This window comes from Bison bison, unplaced genomic scaffold, assembly GCF_000754665.1.
Source record: "Bison bison bison isolate TAMUID 2011002044 unplaced genomic scaffold, Bison_UMD1.0 scf7180017864519, whole genome shotgun sequence".
Taxonomy (NCBI): domain Eukaryota; kingdom Metazoa; phylum Chordata; class Mammalia; order Artiodactyla; family Bovidae; genus Bison; species Bison bison.
This window is the reverse complement of record NW_011495072.1, coordinates 12283218-12302104: the sequence shown is the minus strand read 5'-3', so window position 1 is coordinate 12302104 and position 18887 is coordinate 12283218. Positions and strand designations below refer to the sequence as shown.

The 18887-nt window shown below is 36.9% G+C and overlaps 1 protein-coding gene across 2 annotated transcripts in view; it reads right to left on the bottom strand.

Annotated features, from left to right (window-relative positions):
* The window catches only part of LOC104981700 (calcium-binding mitochondrial carrier protein SCaMC-1-like), a 91320-nt gene that overhangs the window by 35936 nt on the left and 36497 nt on the right, over positions 1–18887 (bottom strand). For both annotated transcript variants that reach the window (XM_010830941.1, XM_010830940.1), the window contains 2 exons: positions 15707–15818; positions 4138–4296 (listed from right to left, as the gene is read on the bottom strand). In XM_010830941.1, the coding sequence (XP_010829243.1) occupies positions 4138–4296; positions 15707–15818 (271 nt within the window). The remainder of the gene's footprint in view (positions 1–4137; positions 4297–15706; positions 15819–18887) is intronic.

Sequence of the window (18887 nt, the reverse complement as noted above, 5' to 3'; positions counted from 1 at the left end):
GAAACCAGAATTGAAAGAGACACGTGTACCCCAATGTTCATTGCAACACTGTTTATAATAGCCAGGACACGGAAGCAACCTAGATATCCATCAGCAGATGAATGGATAAGAAAGCTGTGGTACATATACGCAATGGAATATTACTCAGCCGTTAAAAAGAACACATTTTTTAAATCAGTTCTAATGAGGTGGATGAAACTGGAGCCTATTATACAGAGTGAAGCCAGAAAGAAAAACACCAATACAGTATACTAACACATATATGGAATTTAGAAAGATGGTAATGATAACCCTGTATGCGAGACAGCAAAAGAGACACAGATATATAGAACAGTCTTTTGGACTCTGTGGGAGAAGGAGAGGGTGGGATGATTTGGGAGAATGGCATTGAAACATGTATAATATCATATAAGAAACGAATCGCCAGTCCAGGTTCAATGCAGGATACAGGATGCTTGGGGCTGGTGCACTGGGATGACCCAGAGGGATGGTATAGGGAGGGAGGAGGGAGGGGGGTTCAGGATGGGGAACACATGTATACCTGTGGCAGATTCATGTTGATGTATGGCAAAACCAATACAATATTGTAAAGTAATTAACCTCCAATTAAAATAAATTTATATTAAAAAAAATTTTTTTTAATAGAAAATTATTTAATTAGTATACATGTGTTCCCCATCCTGAACCCTCCTCCCTCCTCCATCCCCACACCATCCCTCTGGGTCGTCCCAGTGCACCAGCCCCAAGCATCCAATGATCATTTTGGATGGTGAGAAAGATAATTTTCTACTTTCTACTTTTTTACTTTCCAAATATCCCTTAGTAAGCATATACTCAGTTTATTTTAAAAATACAATTTTTAAAAGACCAAACAAGTGACTATAGAAAGTTGAATGTGGTTTTGCTAAAATAGTAACAGTGCTATTTCTTCATCTTATTTCTCCACAAAAATGAGGCTCTCATATTTTAAGCACTGACTACAATGACAGGTATAATGCAAAGCACTTTATAAATTTTTTTTTAATTCTTACAATAACTCTGGCATCATAATCCTCATTTTATAGACCCAATCAAAAGAGATCAAATGACTTTCCCAGCTATAAAGTAGCAAAGCCAGAATTAAAACCTTGGGCTCTCTGACTTTACAAGAGACCTGCTTTTAAACTACAGTAAACTACTTCTCACCACACAACCCACGTCATTCTTTTGTTCACAGTGTTCTTTTCAGTTGTGTGAAGCTCATAGAGAAATACCTCTATCAATAAAGGAGATAAGTTCTAGTGAACCCATCTCCTTGTCAAATACATGTATGAATGAAAGCCATGAGACCCAAGCCAGAGTGGCACAAAAAGGGCAGCATCTTGCCTCCTCTTTCCTCTCATTAGATTATTCTTCTCTTCCATTTCTAACCCATTTTTCATCTATCATAGCTTCTCTTTTTTCTCACTTATTTTCTTCTCTATTTTCCTTTTCTTTCTTTCAATCTCCCATCCTCTTCCCCCTCCTATCTATCCAGCCCCCTTAAATCTTTCTCTTTTTTCACTTTCTGAAAATATCCCCACTATTTACTGTATACTTTTTCATTCTCCCTAATCCACTCACCTATTTTTATCCCCTAGGAGAAAATTCCTAGTCTGTATCTCCACAATACCCATCTATCTGGACACATAGCAAGTACTCCTGTTTATAATTATTATTTTTCAGCAGCACCATCAGCATATAGATTTGTTGTCTACATTTCTGTTAGGTTCTGAAGTATAAGAAAATATGCTTTTAATTCAGCACCAAGCATATTAACAATGGGCACTTAAAATATATATTTATTCTCTTTATTTTCCCTCTGAGTCCCTTTCCCATTTTTTCATCTCCTTATATGTCTCTGTTTCTATGTAGTTCTATATGGTATCCACATATTTTTCCTTTCCACCTCATTTTTAAATTTTCTACCAGGCCTGGTCGCTGAGGAAGCCAGCTCTTCTATTTCTACCTGCAAAAGAGAACTTTCAATTTCTGCTCTTTTCTAAAAGCTAACTGAATTTAGTCACTTGACAGGATACAATATAGGTTACATATGGAATCAAACGTACAGAAGAATGATAGGTTATTTGCCTTACTGTCTTATGCCAGTTAACTCACAGTGTACAATTATAACTATTCAGCTTATTTTCATAGTATCTTGGAAGCGATCAGCTGCCTCCAGATGAAGCTGAACATTTCCTTCCCAGCCACTGGTTGCACATTCACTGACGTGAATGATGAACACAAATGTCCTACCTTTTGAGGGAAGCATATAGACATAGAAGTTGCTGCTGATGCTCTGGGAGAATGGGAGGGTTATGTGGGCCAAATCAGTGGTGAGAATGACAAATAAGGTTTCTCCATTAAGCACGGTGGCTTGACCCATGGCCATGTCCACCACTACTGAGGAAGAAGCAATCCTGTTATAGACCAAAGAGAAATGGAGAAAGGAAATGAAATCTGTTCAGAGTTGCACTCTGAATGCCAATGTGAGTGTTTTCAACTTGGTTATTGCAAAAATGAGATATTCCTAATTCTACTGTGCCTCACTGCCTGGGACACATGCACCTCCCCCCCCCCCCAAAAAAATAGCCAAATCCGCAAATTTTTCAGTCACTAAAGAAGATGATGTTCACAAGTATGTTGTCAGAAATCCCCTGAACAAAGAAGGTATGAAACCCAGGACCATAGCACACCAGATTCAGTATTTTGTTGCTCCATGTGCCCTGCAACACAGATACTGGCATAATACTCTGAAGAAATGGCATACTAAGGAAAATAAGGAAGAGGCAACGAGAATATTATGAACTTTTGACCAAGAGAATGAAGCAAGCCAAACAAAAACAGGAGCAGACTGCCCAGAGATGGAGGCTGTCCTCCCTGAGGGCCCCTATCTTTAACTCTGAGTCAGTCAAAAATTTTTACTCTTTATTTTTTTTTGGCCATGTGGCATGTGGGGTCCTACTCCAACCAAGGGTTAAACCCACACACCCCGCACTGGAAGTGCAGAGTCTTAATCACTGGGCCACCAAGAAAATCCCCCCAAATAAGATTTTCTGAGTCACAAACAAAATCATATAGCACCAAAAAATACTATTCATAATCCATTATCAAATATCACCTATGTTACCAAAAAAAGACAATAAAATACCCCGGTATGTAAATTTAATCACAAATTTAAATTTACTAGATTGTGAATTGGGCTTCCCTAGTGGCTCAGACAGTAAAGAATCCACCAGCAATGCAGGAGATGCAGATTTGATCCCAGGGTCGGGAAGATCTCCTAGAGAAGGACATGTCAACCCACTCCAGTATTCTTGCCTGGAGAATTCCATGGACAGAGGAGCCTGGTGGGTATAGTCCATGGGATTGCAAAGAGTTGGACACAACTGAGTGACTAACACTTACTTACTGAGATTTTGTATTATTAATTTTGTATCATTGTAAAGAAAGTATTCAGCAAATATTAAATTTAAAAATACTTTTTTTTTGCCACAGGGCATGTGGGATCTTAGTTCCCCAACCAGGGGTCGAACCCACACCCCCAAATTGGAAGTAGGGAATCTTAACCACTGGACTTCCAGGGAAGCTCAGCAAATATTAATTTTTAATTGACACTTAACAGATTAAAATTAAACATGCATTATTTTATAACTACTGTTGACAATCTATTAATCAGTAAAATAAAATTAAATATTATTAACTCTAAACAGATATTAGTCAGTAACACACTCCTAGTAACTTATTTTCCAATTCTTAGAAATATTATTAGTACTTAAGTAGATTAGAACCACGCTATTATGTTAGGTTTCAGGGACTCGAGACACCTAATAAGTTAGACTAATTGTATGTCTTAACACTTCATTCATAGATTCAATTATAATCCTGAGAAAAAATTTCTAAGAGTGGTTCTATTATTATTTCAAATAAAAATTAATTTTAAAAGCATCTGAAAGAAAATTAAGGCATCTTTTAATACTGAAAATAAGAAAATTTATGTTTTCAGAAAAAATGTAAAACTTCAGGGAGTAGTATGAAATGTGCCAAAACATTTCTTTTGAAAATTATCAAGATTTTTTTCAAGTTACTTTAATGCTTAAGGGCTAAAGTGCAAACTACCTGCATCATGACCTTCAAGCGGTCAAAAGGTGCCATGCACGTCCTTGCAACTCCACCGGCTATCCCTCCTGCCACCAAGCGCTTCCACCAATTTCCAGAACGTTTTTCCTGTTCAGTAATGTCATCTGGAATAGCTATGCTCTCCCCTATGTCAATCATCTGATAAAACATAAAACAGAATTAGACGGTCAAGTGAAAACACTTGATAAGTAAAAGGATAACTCTGTACAAAGACCAAAAACCCAAAGATTATTTTTCATATCTCACCTCCTGTTAATGAAGATTGGCAATATTCTTAGCACTTGTACTAGACCAAATAATTTCTAATAGCACGTTCATGTATTGATTTAATGTAATATCCCAACTGGAGGTTTTAGTTTTAAATTCTCAAGCTATTTAGAGAATTCTCAAATATTAGACTAATCTCTTCCATGAAAAACCTAAACACTCCATGCAGGGATCATGTCCTAGTTATGCAACATAGTGTCTACCACACAGTAAATAAGGAATAAATGCTTAAAAATTTTTTCTCTATTTTATTTCAAGTTCTCTCAGATTACAAAACTTAACCTGAGTCAAAATTCAAGAGTAGCATTTTATATGTTTTCATTTCTTTCTCTATTATTTACACTGACTTCAAATGTCAGTTTTCTTTTTAAAAATCTGAATTCTAACAAGTTTTTCATTTCACTTAATTTTCAGTTATTATACATGATTTTGCTAAGACTACACATTTTTGCTAAATGTTGGGCAGTGTGGTTCAGTAGGAAAAGGGCCAAATTGGAGCTAGGTTCCATTACTTGTCAACCATAGTGTGTGTGTGTTAGTCACTCAGTCGTGTCCTACTCTTTGCAATCCCATGGACTAAAGCCCGCCAGGCTCCTCTGTCCATGGGATTTTCCAGGCAATCATAGCGAACAAGTCTTTTCTCTGCTTCTTAGTTTTCCAATCTTCATTTATTCATTCATTGAGCACCCTCTTTCCAAGCACCATCTCACCTCAGTGCCTTTGTTATTTTCCCCCTGCCTAGAACATTTCTCCTTGGCTCTTTCCATGGCTTCCTCCCTAATATGTAGCACAATCTTAATTGGTTCATTTCTATTGAGTGCTTTTTCCTCTAGAAGGTAAGCCTAATAAAAGCATCAAACTGGTCTCTCTTGTGCATCAATAAACCTAGCACCTTGGTCAGGGGAGATAACAGTGTTCCCTAAGAGGTGGTTGAATTAGTGAATTAAACTCCACGGCCCTGGGCTACATATGAGAAATGTAATGGTGCATAAATCAGTTTCTGCCCTCTAGTCCTGAATATTCATCGAAAGAACTGATGCTTTTGAACTGTGGTGTTGGAGAAGACTCTTGAGTGTCCCTTGGACTACAAGGAGATCCAATCAGTCCATCCTAAAGGAGACCAGTCCTGGGTGTTCATTGGAAGGACTGATGTTGAAGCTGAAACTCCAATACTTTGGCCACCTGATGCGAAGAGCTGACTCATTTGAAAAGACAAGAAAGCTTATTGCATCATTATTTATAATGGAAAAAATCTAGAAATGACACAAATGTTCAACAATTGTGAAACTGATAAATAAATATATATATATATATATGTATGTATATATTCATACACTGGTATACTATATGAGAGAAAAAGAATAGAATACAGTTACAAACATCAACATAGTTTAATGTAAATAAGTAGAATGTTAAAATATCATATACAGTTCAAAAATAGGCAAAATCAAATAATATGTTGCTTATACATACATACTTGGTGCTAAAAGTATAAAGAAAAAGGAGAAAAATGGTTTACAGAAAATTCAGTATATTGGTTAACTCTTGGTGGAAGAAGAGGCATATGACTGGGGAGGACACAAAGGTTTTAAAGTAAGGAGAATGCCGATTTCTTAACTTGGTAGTGAGTACATTAGGGTTAATGATACAATTTCTAATTGTACTTATGTTATTTATGCTTTTTTGTATTTGTGCTGTTTATGTCACAATAACAAAGAATTTTATAAAAACAAAAAGAACGTCTACACTGACTTCCGTACCATTTGGCATGTGTTACTGCCAGACCAACTCTTACTTTCAGACAAAGGCACTGAATTGTGACAGAAGGCTTGGTTTTGTGAAATAACAAAAAAGAAAAATAGAAATGGATGATGTGATGACAGTTTAAATAGACACTTTAGAAAACAGCTTCATTGAAAGAATGCAGTGATATGGGCAGTCACTAGAAGAGGGGGCATGGTCAAGGGTGTATTTTTAAATGGGAGAAATTGTAGTGTTTTTGTACGCTTATGGGAATGATACAACAGAGATGCAAAAATTGATTGTGACTGAGACTACTGCTCAACAGACTCTATCCCCTTTTTTTGTTTTGTGACAACCCAGTCACATCCACGTTCTGCATTTTGCCTGAGTAAATGGCCACTCAAATAGAAACCACATTTCCACACTTCCCTAGGAGCTTGTGTAGACACTAGTCTAGATTTTGGCCAGTTAGTTATGAACAGAGTAAATATGTACAACCTCCACTTCACATCCTTAAAAATGAAGCAATGACCCAGCTTCAACTATGCACATGAGGACAACATCTTGGAGAACAGAAAGAACCAGTGGATTTCTCAAGGCTTTCGTGAAACAGAGGTACCCTATAAGCAAGCCTTACTATTACATGAATAAGAAATAGATTTCTATCTTATTTAAGTCACTGTCTTTGGGATGTTGTTGCTATAGTTTCTTATCTCTCATACTGATGTTGCAAGAGAGAGGGAACAATAACAGGAGTAAAGTAAATGAGAGTAAATGAGAGGAATCCAATCCAATGCCCAGGTACAGCACTTGGCATGGGAAGTTTTCAAGTATATCACACCACAAAACTGACATCAATGAGGTAGGAAGATTTATGCTATAGAGAGGGGGCCAGGGAGAAATCCTTTGCAGATGGGTCCAAAGGAGAGAGGAGCAAAACATATTGATAACAAATAACACACTCTACTTCACTGGCTTATTCCAGTGCTATAACTCAGAATTTTGAGGCATCCAGGAAATTTCAGAAAGCATCTCTTTGCCCATGGTATTATAAAACAAATAGATACTATTAAGTAGTTAGGTGCGTGCTAAGTGGCTTCAGTCGTGTCTGACTCTTTGCAACCCTATGGACTGTAGCCCGCCAGGCTCCTCTGTCCATGGAATTCTCCAAGCAAGATACTGGAGTGGGTCACCATGCCCTCCTCCAAAGGATCTTCCCAACTACTTAACAAGGGCTTCCCAGGTGGCACTAGTGGTAAAGACCCAGGGTCTTTCTTTACCTTCCATCAAATTGTATAGTTTGTAATATATTAAGGTAATGGTATTATAGTGACAAATAATAACACATTCTGGTTGTCAAGTCCTTATTTTGTGTCAGAGGCTATTCTAAATTTGTGGTTTGTTAATTAACTTAATGTAATAACGAATGATAAACCTGGTAAATCATGTAATTTTGGAGTAGATGGAGAGGTGAGTGGGCCCTGAGACCAACACCTCTGCTGATAATCTGCTGAAGCATAAGTTTTGTAGAGGTGGCATTCTAAGCAAATGCACATTTGTTCATTATTGTAGTTCAAAAAGAATTCAACAGTATATTAAAAAGATCACATACTCCAATTGCTGCTGCTGTTAAGTCACTTCAGTCGTGTCTGACTCTGTGTGACGCCATAGATGGCAGCCCACCAGGCTCCACCGTCCCTGGGATTTTCCAGGCAAGAACATTGGAGTGGGTTGCCATTTCCTTCTCCCATACTCTCATTAAATGGGATTTATCTCTGGAATGCAAGGATGTTTAAGCATACACAAATCAATAAATATGACACATTATATTAACAGAATAAAGGATAACGATTAGATCGTCTTAATAGATGCACAAAAGCACTTGAAAAATTCAGTATCCTTTATGATTTGTTGTTGTTCAGTCGCTCAGTCATATCCAGCTCTTTGCAACCCCATGGACTGCAGCATGTTAGGCTTCCCTGTCCTTCACCATCTTTTGGGAGTTTACTCAAATTCATGTCCATTGAGTCAGTGATGCCATCCAACCACCTCATCCTCTGTCAACCCCTTCTTCTCCAGCTTTCAGTCCTTCCCAGCATCAGGGTCTTTTCCAATTAGTTGGCTCTTCACAGCAGGTGCAAAGTATTACAGCTTCAGCTTCAGCATCAGTCATTCCAATGAATATTCAGGACTGATTTCCTTTAGGATTGACTGGTTTGATCTCCTTGCTGTTCAAGGGACTCTCAAGAGTCTTCTCCAACATCACAGTTCAAAAGCATCAATTCTTTGGTGCTCAGCTTTCTTTATGGTCCAGCTCTCACATTCATATATGACTATTGGAAAAACCATGGCTTTGACTAGACGGACTTTTATTGCAATAATGTCTTTGCTTTTTAATATGCTGTCTAGGTTTACCATAGCTTTTCTTCCAAGGAGCAAGTGTTTTTTAATTTCATGGCTAAATTCACTATCTGCAGTGATTTTGGAGCCCAAGGAAATAAAATCTGTCACTGTTTCCATTGTTTCCCCATCTATTTGTCATGCAGTAATGGGACTGGATGCCATGATCTTAGTTTTCTGAATGTTGAGTTTTAAGCCAGCTTTTTCACTCTCTTCTTTCACCTTCATCAAGAGGCTCTTTAGTTCCTCTTTGCTTTCTGCCATTAGGGTGGTGTCATCTGCATATCTGAGGTTATTGATATTTCTCCCAGCAATCTTGATTCCAGCTTGTGCTTCATCCATCCCGGCATTTTGCATGATGTACTCTGCATAAATAAGCAGGTTGATGATACACAGCCTTGACATACTCCTTTCCCAATTTGGAATCAGTTCGTTGTTCCACATCTGGTTCTAACTGTTGCTTCTTGACTTGCATACAGGTTTCTCAAGAGGCAGGTTAAGATGACCTGGTATTCCCATCTCTTTAAGAATTTTCCAGTTTGTTGTAATCCACACAGTCAAAGGCTTTAGCATAGTCAACAAAGCAGAAGTAGACATTTTTCTGGAATTCTCTAGCTTTTTCTATGATCCAGCAGATGTTGGGAATTTGACCTCTGGTTCCTCTGTCTTTTCTAAATCTAGCTTGTACATCTAGACGTTCTTGGTTCACCTACTATTGAAGCGTAGCTTGGAGGATTTTGAGCATTACCTTGGTAGCATGTGAAATGAGTGCAGTTGTGCAGTAGTTTGAATGTTCTTTGGCATTTCCCTTCTTTGGAATTGGAATGAAAACTGACCTTTTACAGGTCACTATGGTCACTGCTGAGTTTTCTCAATTTGCTGGCATATTGAATGTAGTGCTTTAAGAACATCATCTTTTAGGATTTGAAATAGCTCAGCTGGAATTCCATCACCTCCACTAGCTTTGTTTGTAGCTGATGCTTCATGATTAAAAAGTCCTTACAATTAAAAAAAAACTCAAAAAAATTGGGTGTAGAATAAATGTACCTCAACATAAAAAAGTCATATATGACTATATATATATATATATATAGTCATATATATAACATTAATCATACTCAGTGATGAAAAGTTTTAAGCTTTTCCTTAAAATCAGGAACAAGATGATGGTGACCACTCTCACCACTCCTGATCAACATAGTAGTGAAAGTTTTAGCCGCAACAATTAAGCAAGTGAAAGAAACAAAAAGCTTACAAACTGGAAAGAAAGTAAAATTGTCCCTGTTTGGAATAACATGATTTTATATTACTTAAAAAAAACAAACCCGAAAGACTCCACCAAAAAAACTGTTAGAACTAGTCAATGAAATAAGTAAAGTTGCAAGATATACAATCAGCATTCAAGAATCAGTTGAATTTCTATTTACTAACAATAAATATCTAAAATGGAAATTTAGAAAATTCCATTCATAATAGCATCAATAAAATACTTAAAAGTAAAGTTAACCAAAGAGGTTAAAGACAATCAAAAACTGTAAGACATTGATGTAAGGATTAAAGAATATATAAATAAATGAAAAGATATGACAAGCTCATGGATTGGAAGAATTAGTACTGTTAAAATACCCATATGACCCAAAGACATCTGTAGACTCAGTGCAATTCTTAGAAAAATTCCAATGGCATTTTTCAAAGAATCAGAAAAAATAAAGTCCTAAAACGTGTATATGTGTGATTAGGCCACCCAAGATGGCTTGATCTCCTGCTCTCTGTACACACCCTGCTTGACCAGTGCCTGCTTCATCTACACCCTATTCACATGACAGACTTTCTTATATACTTACCCTCGCCCACTCAAAGATTGTTCTAATCTTTAGATCAGAATATCTCCACCCTAACTTTCTTATATACTTACCCTCGCCCACTCAAAGATTGTTCTAATCTTTAGATCAGAATATCTCCACCCTAATAGACTATCAAAGGGGTGGTGAGGGTGTGTCCTTCTGCTAGTTTCCCTGGTAATCCATAACCCAACCTGATGTCAATTCCCACTGTAACTGATAACCCTCATCCCAGGAGCAAAGACTACCACCATCTTCTGCCTACCAAGTGCTGCACATAGTAGGATATTGCTCCAGGACCTTGCTTTAGCTGTGTAAATCCCTCTATCCATTAAACCATTGATGTCTCTGTTGCTGACCCCAGGCTCTTTCTCTTGTCTCAAGGCTAGACAAGTACAAGGCTTTCAGGTCTGTGAGGTGCAATCCAATAGTATGGACCCTCAAAAGACCTCAAATAGCCAAATAAATCTTGATACAAAAGAACAAAGCTGAAGGCATCACATTTATGGATTTCAAACTATACAACAAAACTATAGCAATCAAAACAACAGTATTAGCATAAATACAAATATATAAATCAATGGAACAGAGTCAAGAGCCCAGAAATTTATTTATTTATAAATAAATGATTTATAAATCATTTTTGTAAAGATTTACAATCCTTTCTTATCAGCTAATATTTGACAAGAACACTCAATAAGGAAAGTATAGTCTCCTAACTGTGTCAGGAAAACTGGCTAACCACATGCAGCAGAATGAAATTGGACCACTATCTTACATTACTCACAAAAATTAATTCAAAATGGATTAAAGACTTAAAATATAAGATCTGAAACTGTAAAACTAACCAGAAGAAAACATAAGAGACCAATGGACAGATCATTCAGACAGAAAATCAGTAAGGACACACAAGCCTTAAATGATAGGTTAGACCAGATGAACTTAATTTATATTTATAGACCATCCCATCTAAAAGCAGCAGAATACACTTTCTTCTAATGTGCACATGGAACATTCTCCAGGTAGATCACATGTTGAGCCACAAATCAAGCCTTGGTAAATTTAAGAAAACTGAAATCATTTCAAGCCTTTTTTCTGACTGCAATGCTATGAGATTAGAAATTAATTACAAGAAAAAACTGTAAAAAACACAAACACATGGAGGCTAAACAATATGTTACTAAACAATCAATAGATCACTGAAGAAATTGAAGAAGAAATTTAAAAAATACCTAGAGACAAATGACAATGAAACCCTCAGAACCCAAAACCCATGGGACACAGCAAAGGCAGTTCTAAGAAGGAAGTTTATAGCAGAACAATCTTACCTTGGGAAAAAAGAAAACTCTCAAATGAACAACCTAACCTAAAACTAAAAGCTAGTTCTTTGAAAAGATAAACAACATTGATAAACCTTTAGCCAGATTCAGCAAGAAAAAAGGGGAAAGGGTTCGTTAATAAAATTAGAAATGAAAAAAGAGAAGTTTCAAATGACACCACAGAAATACAAAGGATTATAAGAGACTACTACAAGCAACTATATGCTAATAAAGTGGACAACCTAGAAAAAATGGACAAATTCTTAGACAAGTACAAACTGGCAAGACTGAATCAGGAAGAAACAGAAAATACAAATAGACCAATCACAAGTATTGAAATGGAAAATATGGTTTAAAAACTTCCAACTAACAAAAGTTCAGAACTAAATGGCTTCACAGGTGAATTCCATCAAACATTTGGAGACGAGTTAACACCTATCCTTCTGAAACAATTTCCAAAAACTGCAGAGGAAGAAACACTCCCAAATTCATTCTATGAGGCCACCATCACCCTGATACTAAAACCAGATAAAGATACCACACACAAAAAAAGAAAATTAAAGGTCAATATCAGTGAAGAATATACTCACAAAAAATTCTTAAAAAGATATTAGAAAATTGAATTAAACACCACATTAAAAAAATTATATACCATGATCAAGTGGAATATACCCCAGGGATGCAAGGATTCTTCCATATATACAAATCAATCAATGTGATACACTACATTAACAAATTGAAAATAAAAAATATATGATAATGTCATAGATGCAGAAAAAGCTCTTGACAAAACTCAACACCTATTTATGATAAAAACTCTCCAGAAAGTGGGAATAGAGAAAACAAACTTCAACATAATAAAGACCACAAACAACAAACCCACAGCTAACATCATTCTCAGCAGTGAAAAACTGAAAGCATTTCCTCTAAGATCAAGAGCAGGACAAGAATATCCATTCTCACCCACTTTTATTCAACAGAGTTTTGGATGTCCTATCCATGGCAATCAGAAAGGAAAATGAAATAAAAGGAATCCAAATTAGAAAATAAGAAGTTAAACTGACACTGTTTGCAAATGACATGATACTACATGTAGAAAATCCTAAAGACGCTGCCAGAAAATTACTAGAGCTCATCAATAAATTTGGTAAAGTTGCTGGATAAAAAAAGTTGAATTCCTATACACTAGCAACAAAAGATCAGAAAGAGAAATTAAGAAAACAATCCCATGTTACATCACATCAAAAAGAATAAAATATCTAGGAATACATCTACGTAAAGAGGCAAAAAAGACATGTAGTCTGAAAACTATAAGATGCTGATGAAATAAATCAAAGTTGACAAAAACAGAGAGAAAACCATGGTCTTGGGCTGGAAGAATAAATATTGTCAAAATGATTATACTACCCAAAGCAATCTACAGATTCAGTGCAATCTCTATCAAATCCCCAGAGGTATTTTTCACAGAATTGAACAAAAATCTTTTTAATTTGTATGGTAACACAAAAGACCCCAAATAGCCAAAGCACTCTAGAGAGAGTAAAAGAGAGCTGGGGGAATCAGGCTCCTTGACTCAAACTATACTACAAGGCTACAGTCATCAAAACAGTATGGTGCTGGTACAAAAACAGAAATACAGATCAATGGAACAGGATGGAAAGTCCAGAGATAAAGCCATGCACCTCCGGTCAACCAATCTATGACAAACGAGGAAAGAATATAAAATGGAGAAAAGACAGTCTCTTCAACAAGGGGTGCTAGGAAAACTAGACAGATATATATAAAAGAATGAACTCAGAACAACATACACAAAAATAAACTCAAAATGGAAGCCTGGATACTATAAAATCTTAGAGAAAAACAGGCAGAACACTCTCTGATATAAATTGCAGCAATATCTCTCCTGATCCACCTCTTAGACTAATGAAAATAAGAACAAAAATAAAATGGGACCTAATTAAACTTAAAAACTTGCACAGCAAAATGAAAAGATAATCCACAGAATGGGAGAAAATATTTGCAAACGATGCAACTGATAAGGGATTAATCTCCAAAATATACGAACAGCTCATGCAGCTGTTGATGCAGCTCATGAGCTCATGCTCGTCCCCACCCCCCCAAAAAATGGACATAGATCTAAATAGACATTTCTCTAAAGAAGACACACAGATGGCCAAAAAGCACATGAAAAGATAATATCGCTAATTATTATAGAAATGCAAATCAAAACTACAATGAGGTAGTTTCACCTCACACTTGGTTAGAATGGTCATCATTAAAACATCTACAAACAATAAATGGTGGAGAGGGTGTGGAGAAAAGGGAACTCTTCTCTACTGTTGGCTGGAATGTAAATTGGTACAGCCACTAAGGAGGTTCCTTTAAAAACTAAAAATAGAGCTTATGTATGATCTGGCAACCCCACTCCTGGCCATATACCTGGACAAAAATCGTACTTTGAAAAGATATTCACTATATCATTTTTCACAACAGTCAAGACATGGAAGCAACCAAAATGTCTATTGACAGAGGAATGCATAAAGAAAATGTGGGAGATATATACATATATAAAATCATATATGTAATATATATTATTGTATTATATATATATAATACAATAAAATATTACTCAGCCATAAAAAAAGAAGGAAATAATGTCATTTGCAGCAACATGGATGAACCTTGAGGGCATTATGCTTTGTGAAATAAGTCAGAAAAAGAAAGGCAAATACTGTATGTTATCACTTATATGTGCAATCTCTTACTAGGGGAATGGATAAGGAAAATGTATTCAATGTGTACTATGTCATAGTTAGAAGTAATAAACTAGATGAACACATAACAATAATAATGTCTTAAAATCATAACAAGTAAATAAAACAAGAAATAAGATGTGAACTTTAGCACAATACTATCTATGTAAATTTAAAACATACATGAAACATTGTATATTTTTTAAGAATATAGATTCAAGAATACAAATGGAAAAATTCCTATCACAATAAATAACATTTTGAACACATATATTACCTGTTGAACTCTTTTCTAAATATACTAATGTACTAATTTAATTCTCAAAACTCTAACCATTATTATCCCCAATATATAAATAAGGAAATTGAGGCACAGAGGAATTATATAGCTAGTGGGTGGCAGATGTGGGGTTTAAACCTTGGCAATCTGACATCAAAGATTATGCTCTCAGTCTTCCCCAAAATGTACATGAGAAGGAGGCATAAAATTACAATGGTAGATGCAAATATTATGCCCTGAAAAATGACTGACTTAACTCCCTGTGGGCTTCCCAGGTGGCTCAGATGGTAAAGAATCCTCCTGCAATGCAGGAGACCTGGGTTTGATCCCTGGGTTGGGAAGATGCCCTGAAGGGGGAAAAGGCATCCCACTCCACTATTCTTGCCTGGAGAATCCCCTGGGTCTGAGGAGCCTGGCAGGCTACAGTCCATGGGGTTGCATAGAGTTGGACATGACTAAGCGACTAAGCACATAACTCCCTGTACCTGAGATCTAAAAAAGAAAAAAAGCTTATTACTAAATCTCATTTGTTCCTCTCAACTCTTAATCAAGTACTTATATTAAAATGGCAGACAGATTATGTAGCTGATTCTTTCTGATTCTAAAATTTTGAATCTTAATCTTTACATTTTCTATGACAGAAGGCCTAATTGAGTACACTGTATCTGTGAAAAAAAGAAGGGTGTACTATTTTTCCACTTTTCTAGGACAATTAACTATATAAGAGTCATTTATTCTCAACACAAAGTGGGCCTTTTCAGCAGATGGATATCTATATTAAGTTCTAGCTTTTAGCAAACAAAGTTATTGTGATAGCCATGTTTGCACACTTCTTGCTAAGAGTACTGTTACTTTAGACAGTGAGATCTAAAGAGATTATGTGATCATAAGAGATATGACATTTATGGCAAAATAAAAATAGAGCAAAATACAAAGTAATCTTACAGTAGAACGCTTCCAGAAATGAGCAATTTCATCGATATTTTTTGCAGGATGAAGCAAGAAGTAGTTCTTCCATTCATCCCAATCTACTGTCATTGTTCCATCTCTATCAATGCTGAAATTAAAAAAATATTTATAACAAAGTTAGCAACATTATAAAAATTAATTAAATACTTCCTACATATTTATTGTAGAAGCCACTTCTTTGGGCTTCATCAATTTTCCTATCTTTAATAAAAGTTTATTTTTTGGAATAGTTTAAGACTTTCAGAAAATCTTAGAGAGTATTTATCGAGATCCATTGTACAATTTATTAAGATAGTACTGAGAGTTCCCACATATCCCCACATCCAGTTTCCCCTAATGGTAACATCTCATATTATTATGATCTATTTGTTACAATTAATAAACCAATATTGATATATTATTATTATTAACTAAAGTTCAGGCTTTAGTTCCTTTTTTTGTTTTAGGGTCCCACCTGAGATACCACAAGCCATTTGGTCATTACACCTCCTTAAGACTTTCTTGGCTATGAAAGTTTCTCAGATTTTCATTGTTTTTGATAACTTTAATAGTTTCAGTGTATGCTGATCCAGATATTTTGTAGAATATTCCTCTAATGGAATTTATTCTGTATTTCTTTTTAATTATTAACTTGTATGTGTTTCTCTCATACTTGCCTATGATCTTTCAAAAGGAAAGACAATTTCTAAGTCACTTCTACATCTTTTGGCACTAAGTACTCAATGTTGAATGAATAAATAAATGAATAAAATGGACTGAAGTTTAACCTTATACCTTTTGACTCTCTCTGGTAGTAGTTTTCCCCTGACCATCTCTTTTAACTCAATTCTAAAATAACCTAAAATCAAGCTATCCTGTCAATCCTTTCAAAAATGTTTTATTGTAAATAACCTTACTTCTTGTTTAATTGTATGAAGGTTAGAGAACATATTCTACATGATTCAAATTCTATTTAGTTTTTCGCATTTCCTTTATGACCCACCATATGGTCAATTCTTGTGAATTTTCTATGGGTCCTTAAAATAATGCATACCCTGCAGCTTTTGAATGCAATATTCTAGTTATACTTGTTAGGTAAAGATTGATGGTGTTGGTGGTGGTGGTTTAGTCACCAAGTCATGTCCAACTCTTGTGACCCCTAGACTGTAGCCCACCACGCTTCTCTATCCATGGGATTTCCCAGTGGTATTATTGAAATCTTCTATTTTTACTGATATTTTCCTGTGTGCTTGTACTATTACTGAGAAATGTGCAATAAACTTTCTTACTACAATCATTGTTTCATCTTGCTTCATAAATTTGAGGCTACGTTTTTAGATCCATACATATTTAGAATTGTTATATATTCCAAGTGAATTAAATCTCTAATAGTTATAAAATGCTTCTTTTAAGTTTTGTAATGAGTTTTGCCTTTGCTATTCTTTTTTCTTAAACAAAAGGAGATGTTAGCAACCTCAGTAAGATAGCAGAGCAGAAGGTACTATTCCTCCCCCAACAAGAAAACTATAGTTAGACAGCTACCCAGAAATGAGAAGATCCCTGAGAGGCTTCAAGAATCCAATTAAGAAACTATAACATGACGGAGTAAAAAAAAAAAAAAAGTGGAGAATGATCACACAGAAACAATCCCTGATGAGGCTCACTTAGCTGATATGTGTGGAGATGGCAAGAAACAAAGAAGGGTGAGGGTTGACATCCACCAAGTGGCAAGTGTCATCATGGTCTCCAGCGGCCTGCTCTATGGAGGGCCCCAGCAGCCTTTGCCACTGAGGACTTCAACAGGCCCCACAACAGCCATAGATTCCCCACAGCTTTCACAGTGAAGGAACCTGAAGTGGCATCAGTGCAGACTCCAGAGCCTGCTCCAGAGAGAACACTGGCAGCTTTTGCCGCCAAAGTAAACAACAGATGTTGCTGCCGTGGACGCAATGGAGATGAAGATGCTGTGCACCCTCACCAGAGGGAGCCTCTATTGCACCATCCTGGGACCAGGCCTGTGGCCGCCATAATCCCTGAGCCCTGGCTACTCCCCCACGCACCCACATTTCAGGCCCCAGCAGCACGGCTGCTCTAGCACACATGTGTTCAAACCCCTGCTCTGTGGCTTCTTGGTTCACACCTACATCTCAAACACCAGAGCCACTGTGACTACAGGCTAGTTAGTGCCTTGGACCCCAGAGCCACAGTCACTGTACAAGAGCCTGCACTTCAATCCCCAGCTCTGTGGCTTCTCCATGCATGGTTGCACCACAGATATTGAAGGCACTGCCAGGGAGAACTAGCCAGCATGCTGAACCTTGGAGCTACTGTCAATCCATGAGCATCTGTGCTCCAGACCCTGGCTCAAAGGCTGTTCCACAGGTACCCGCACATCAGTAGCTGTGCACTACCATCACAGGGGACCCTACAAGCTGGATCCAGCACCATGACTTATCCCCTTGGCTAGGACAGCTCCACTGGAGACAAGGAGATCAAGAGGTTTCCAGACAACTTGTGCATCAAAGACTCCAACAGTCCTCATCACTTTACAGACCTCTACAGCCTTGGCCATTGAGGATCCTGGTAATCTTCACTGATGCCAAAGTCAGCTGACAGAGTTGCACAGAAATTATGTCACTGGGCTTTTCACAGAATCAGAACAGCCACATACCCCCCACTTGGCACCCTTGTACCTACCCACAAGTGAAGGTCTTTCCCCACCAAAACCACTCTGGAAAGTCTGAAAGACTTCAGACTTCATCAAATGTGTATATATCAATTCAAGGACACAAGAAACATGAAAAATCAATAAAACATGAGACTGATAAAAGAACACAATACTTTCCAGTTCAGTTCAGTTAAGTCGCTCAGTTGTGTCTGACTCTTTGTGACCCCATGAATTGCAGAACGCCAGGCCTCCCTGTCCATCACCAACTCCCGGAGTTCACTCAAACTCATATCCATCGAGTTGGTGATGCCATCCAGCCATCTCATCCTCTGTTGTCACCTTCTCCTCCTGCCCGCAATCCCTCCCAGCATCAGAGTCTTTTCCAATGAATCAACTCTTTGCATGAGGTGGCCAAAGTACTGGAGTTTCAGCTTTAGCATCATTCCTTCCAAAGAAATCCCAGGGCTGATCTCCTTCAGAATGGACTGGTTGGATCTCCTTGCAGTCCAA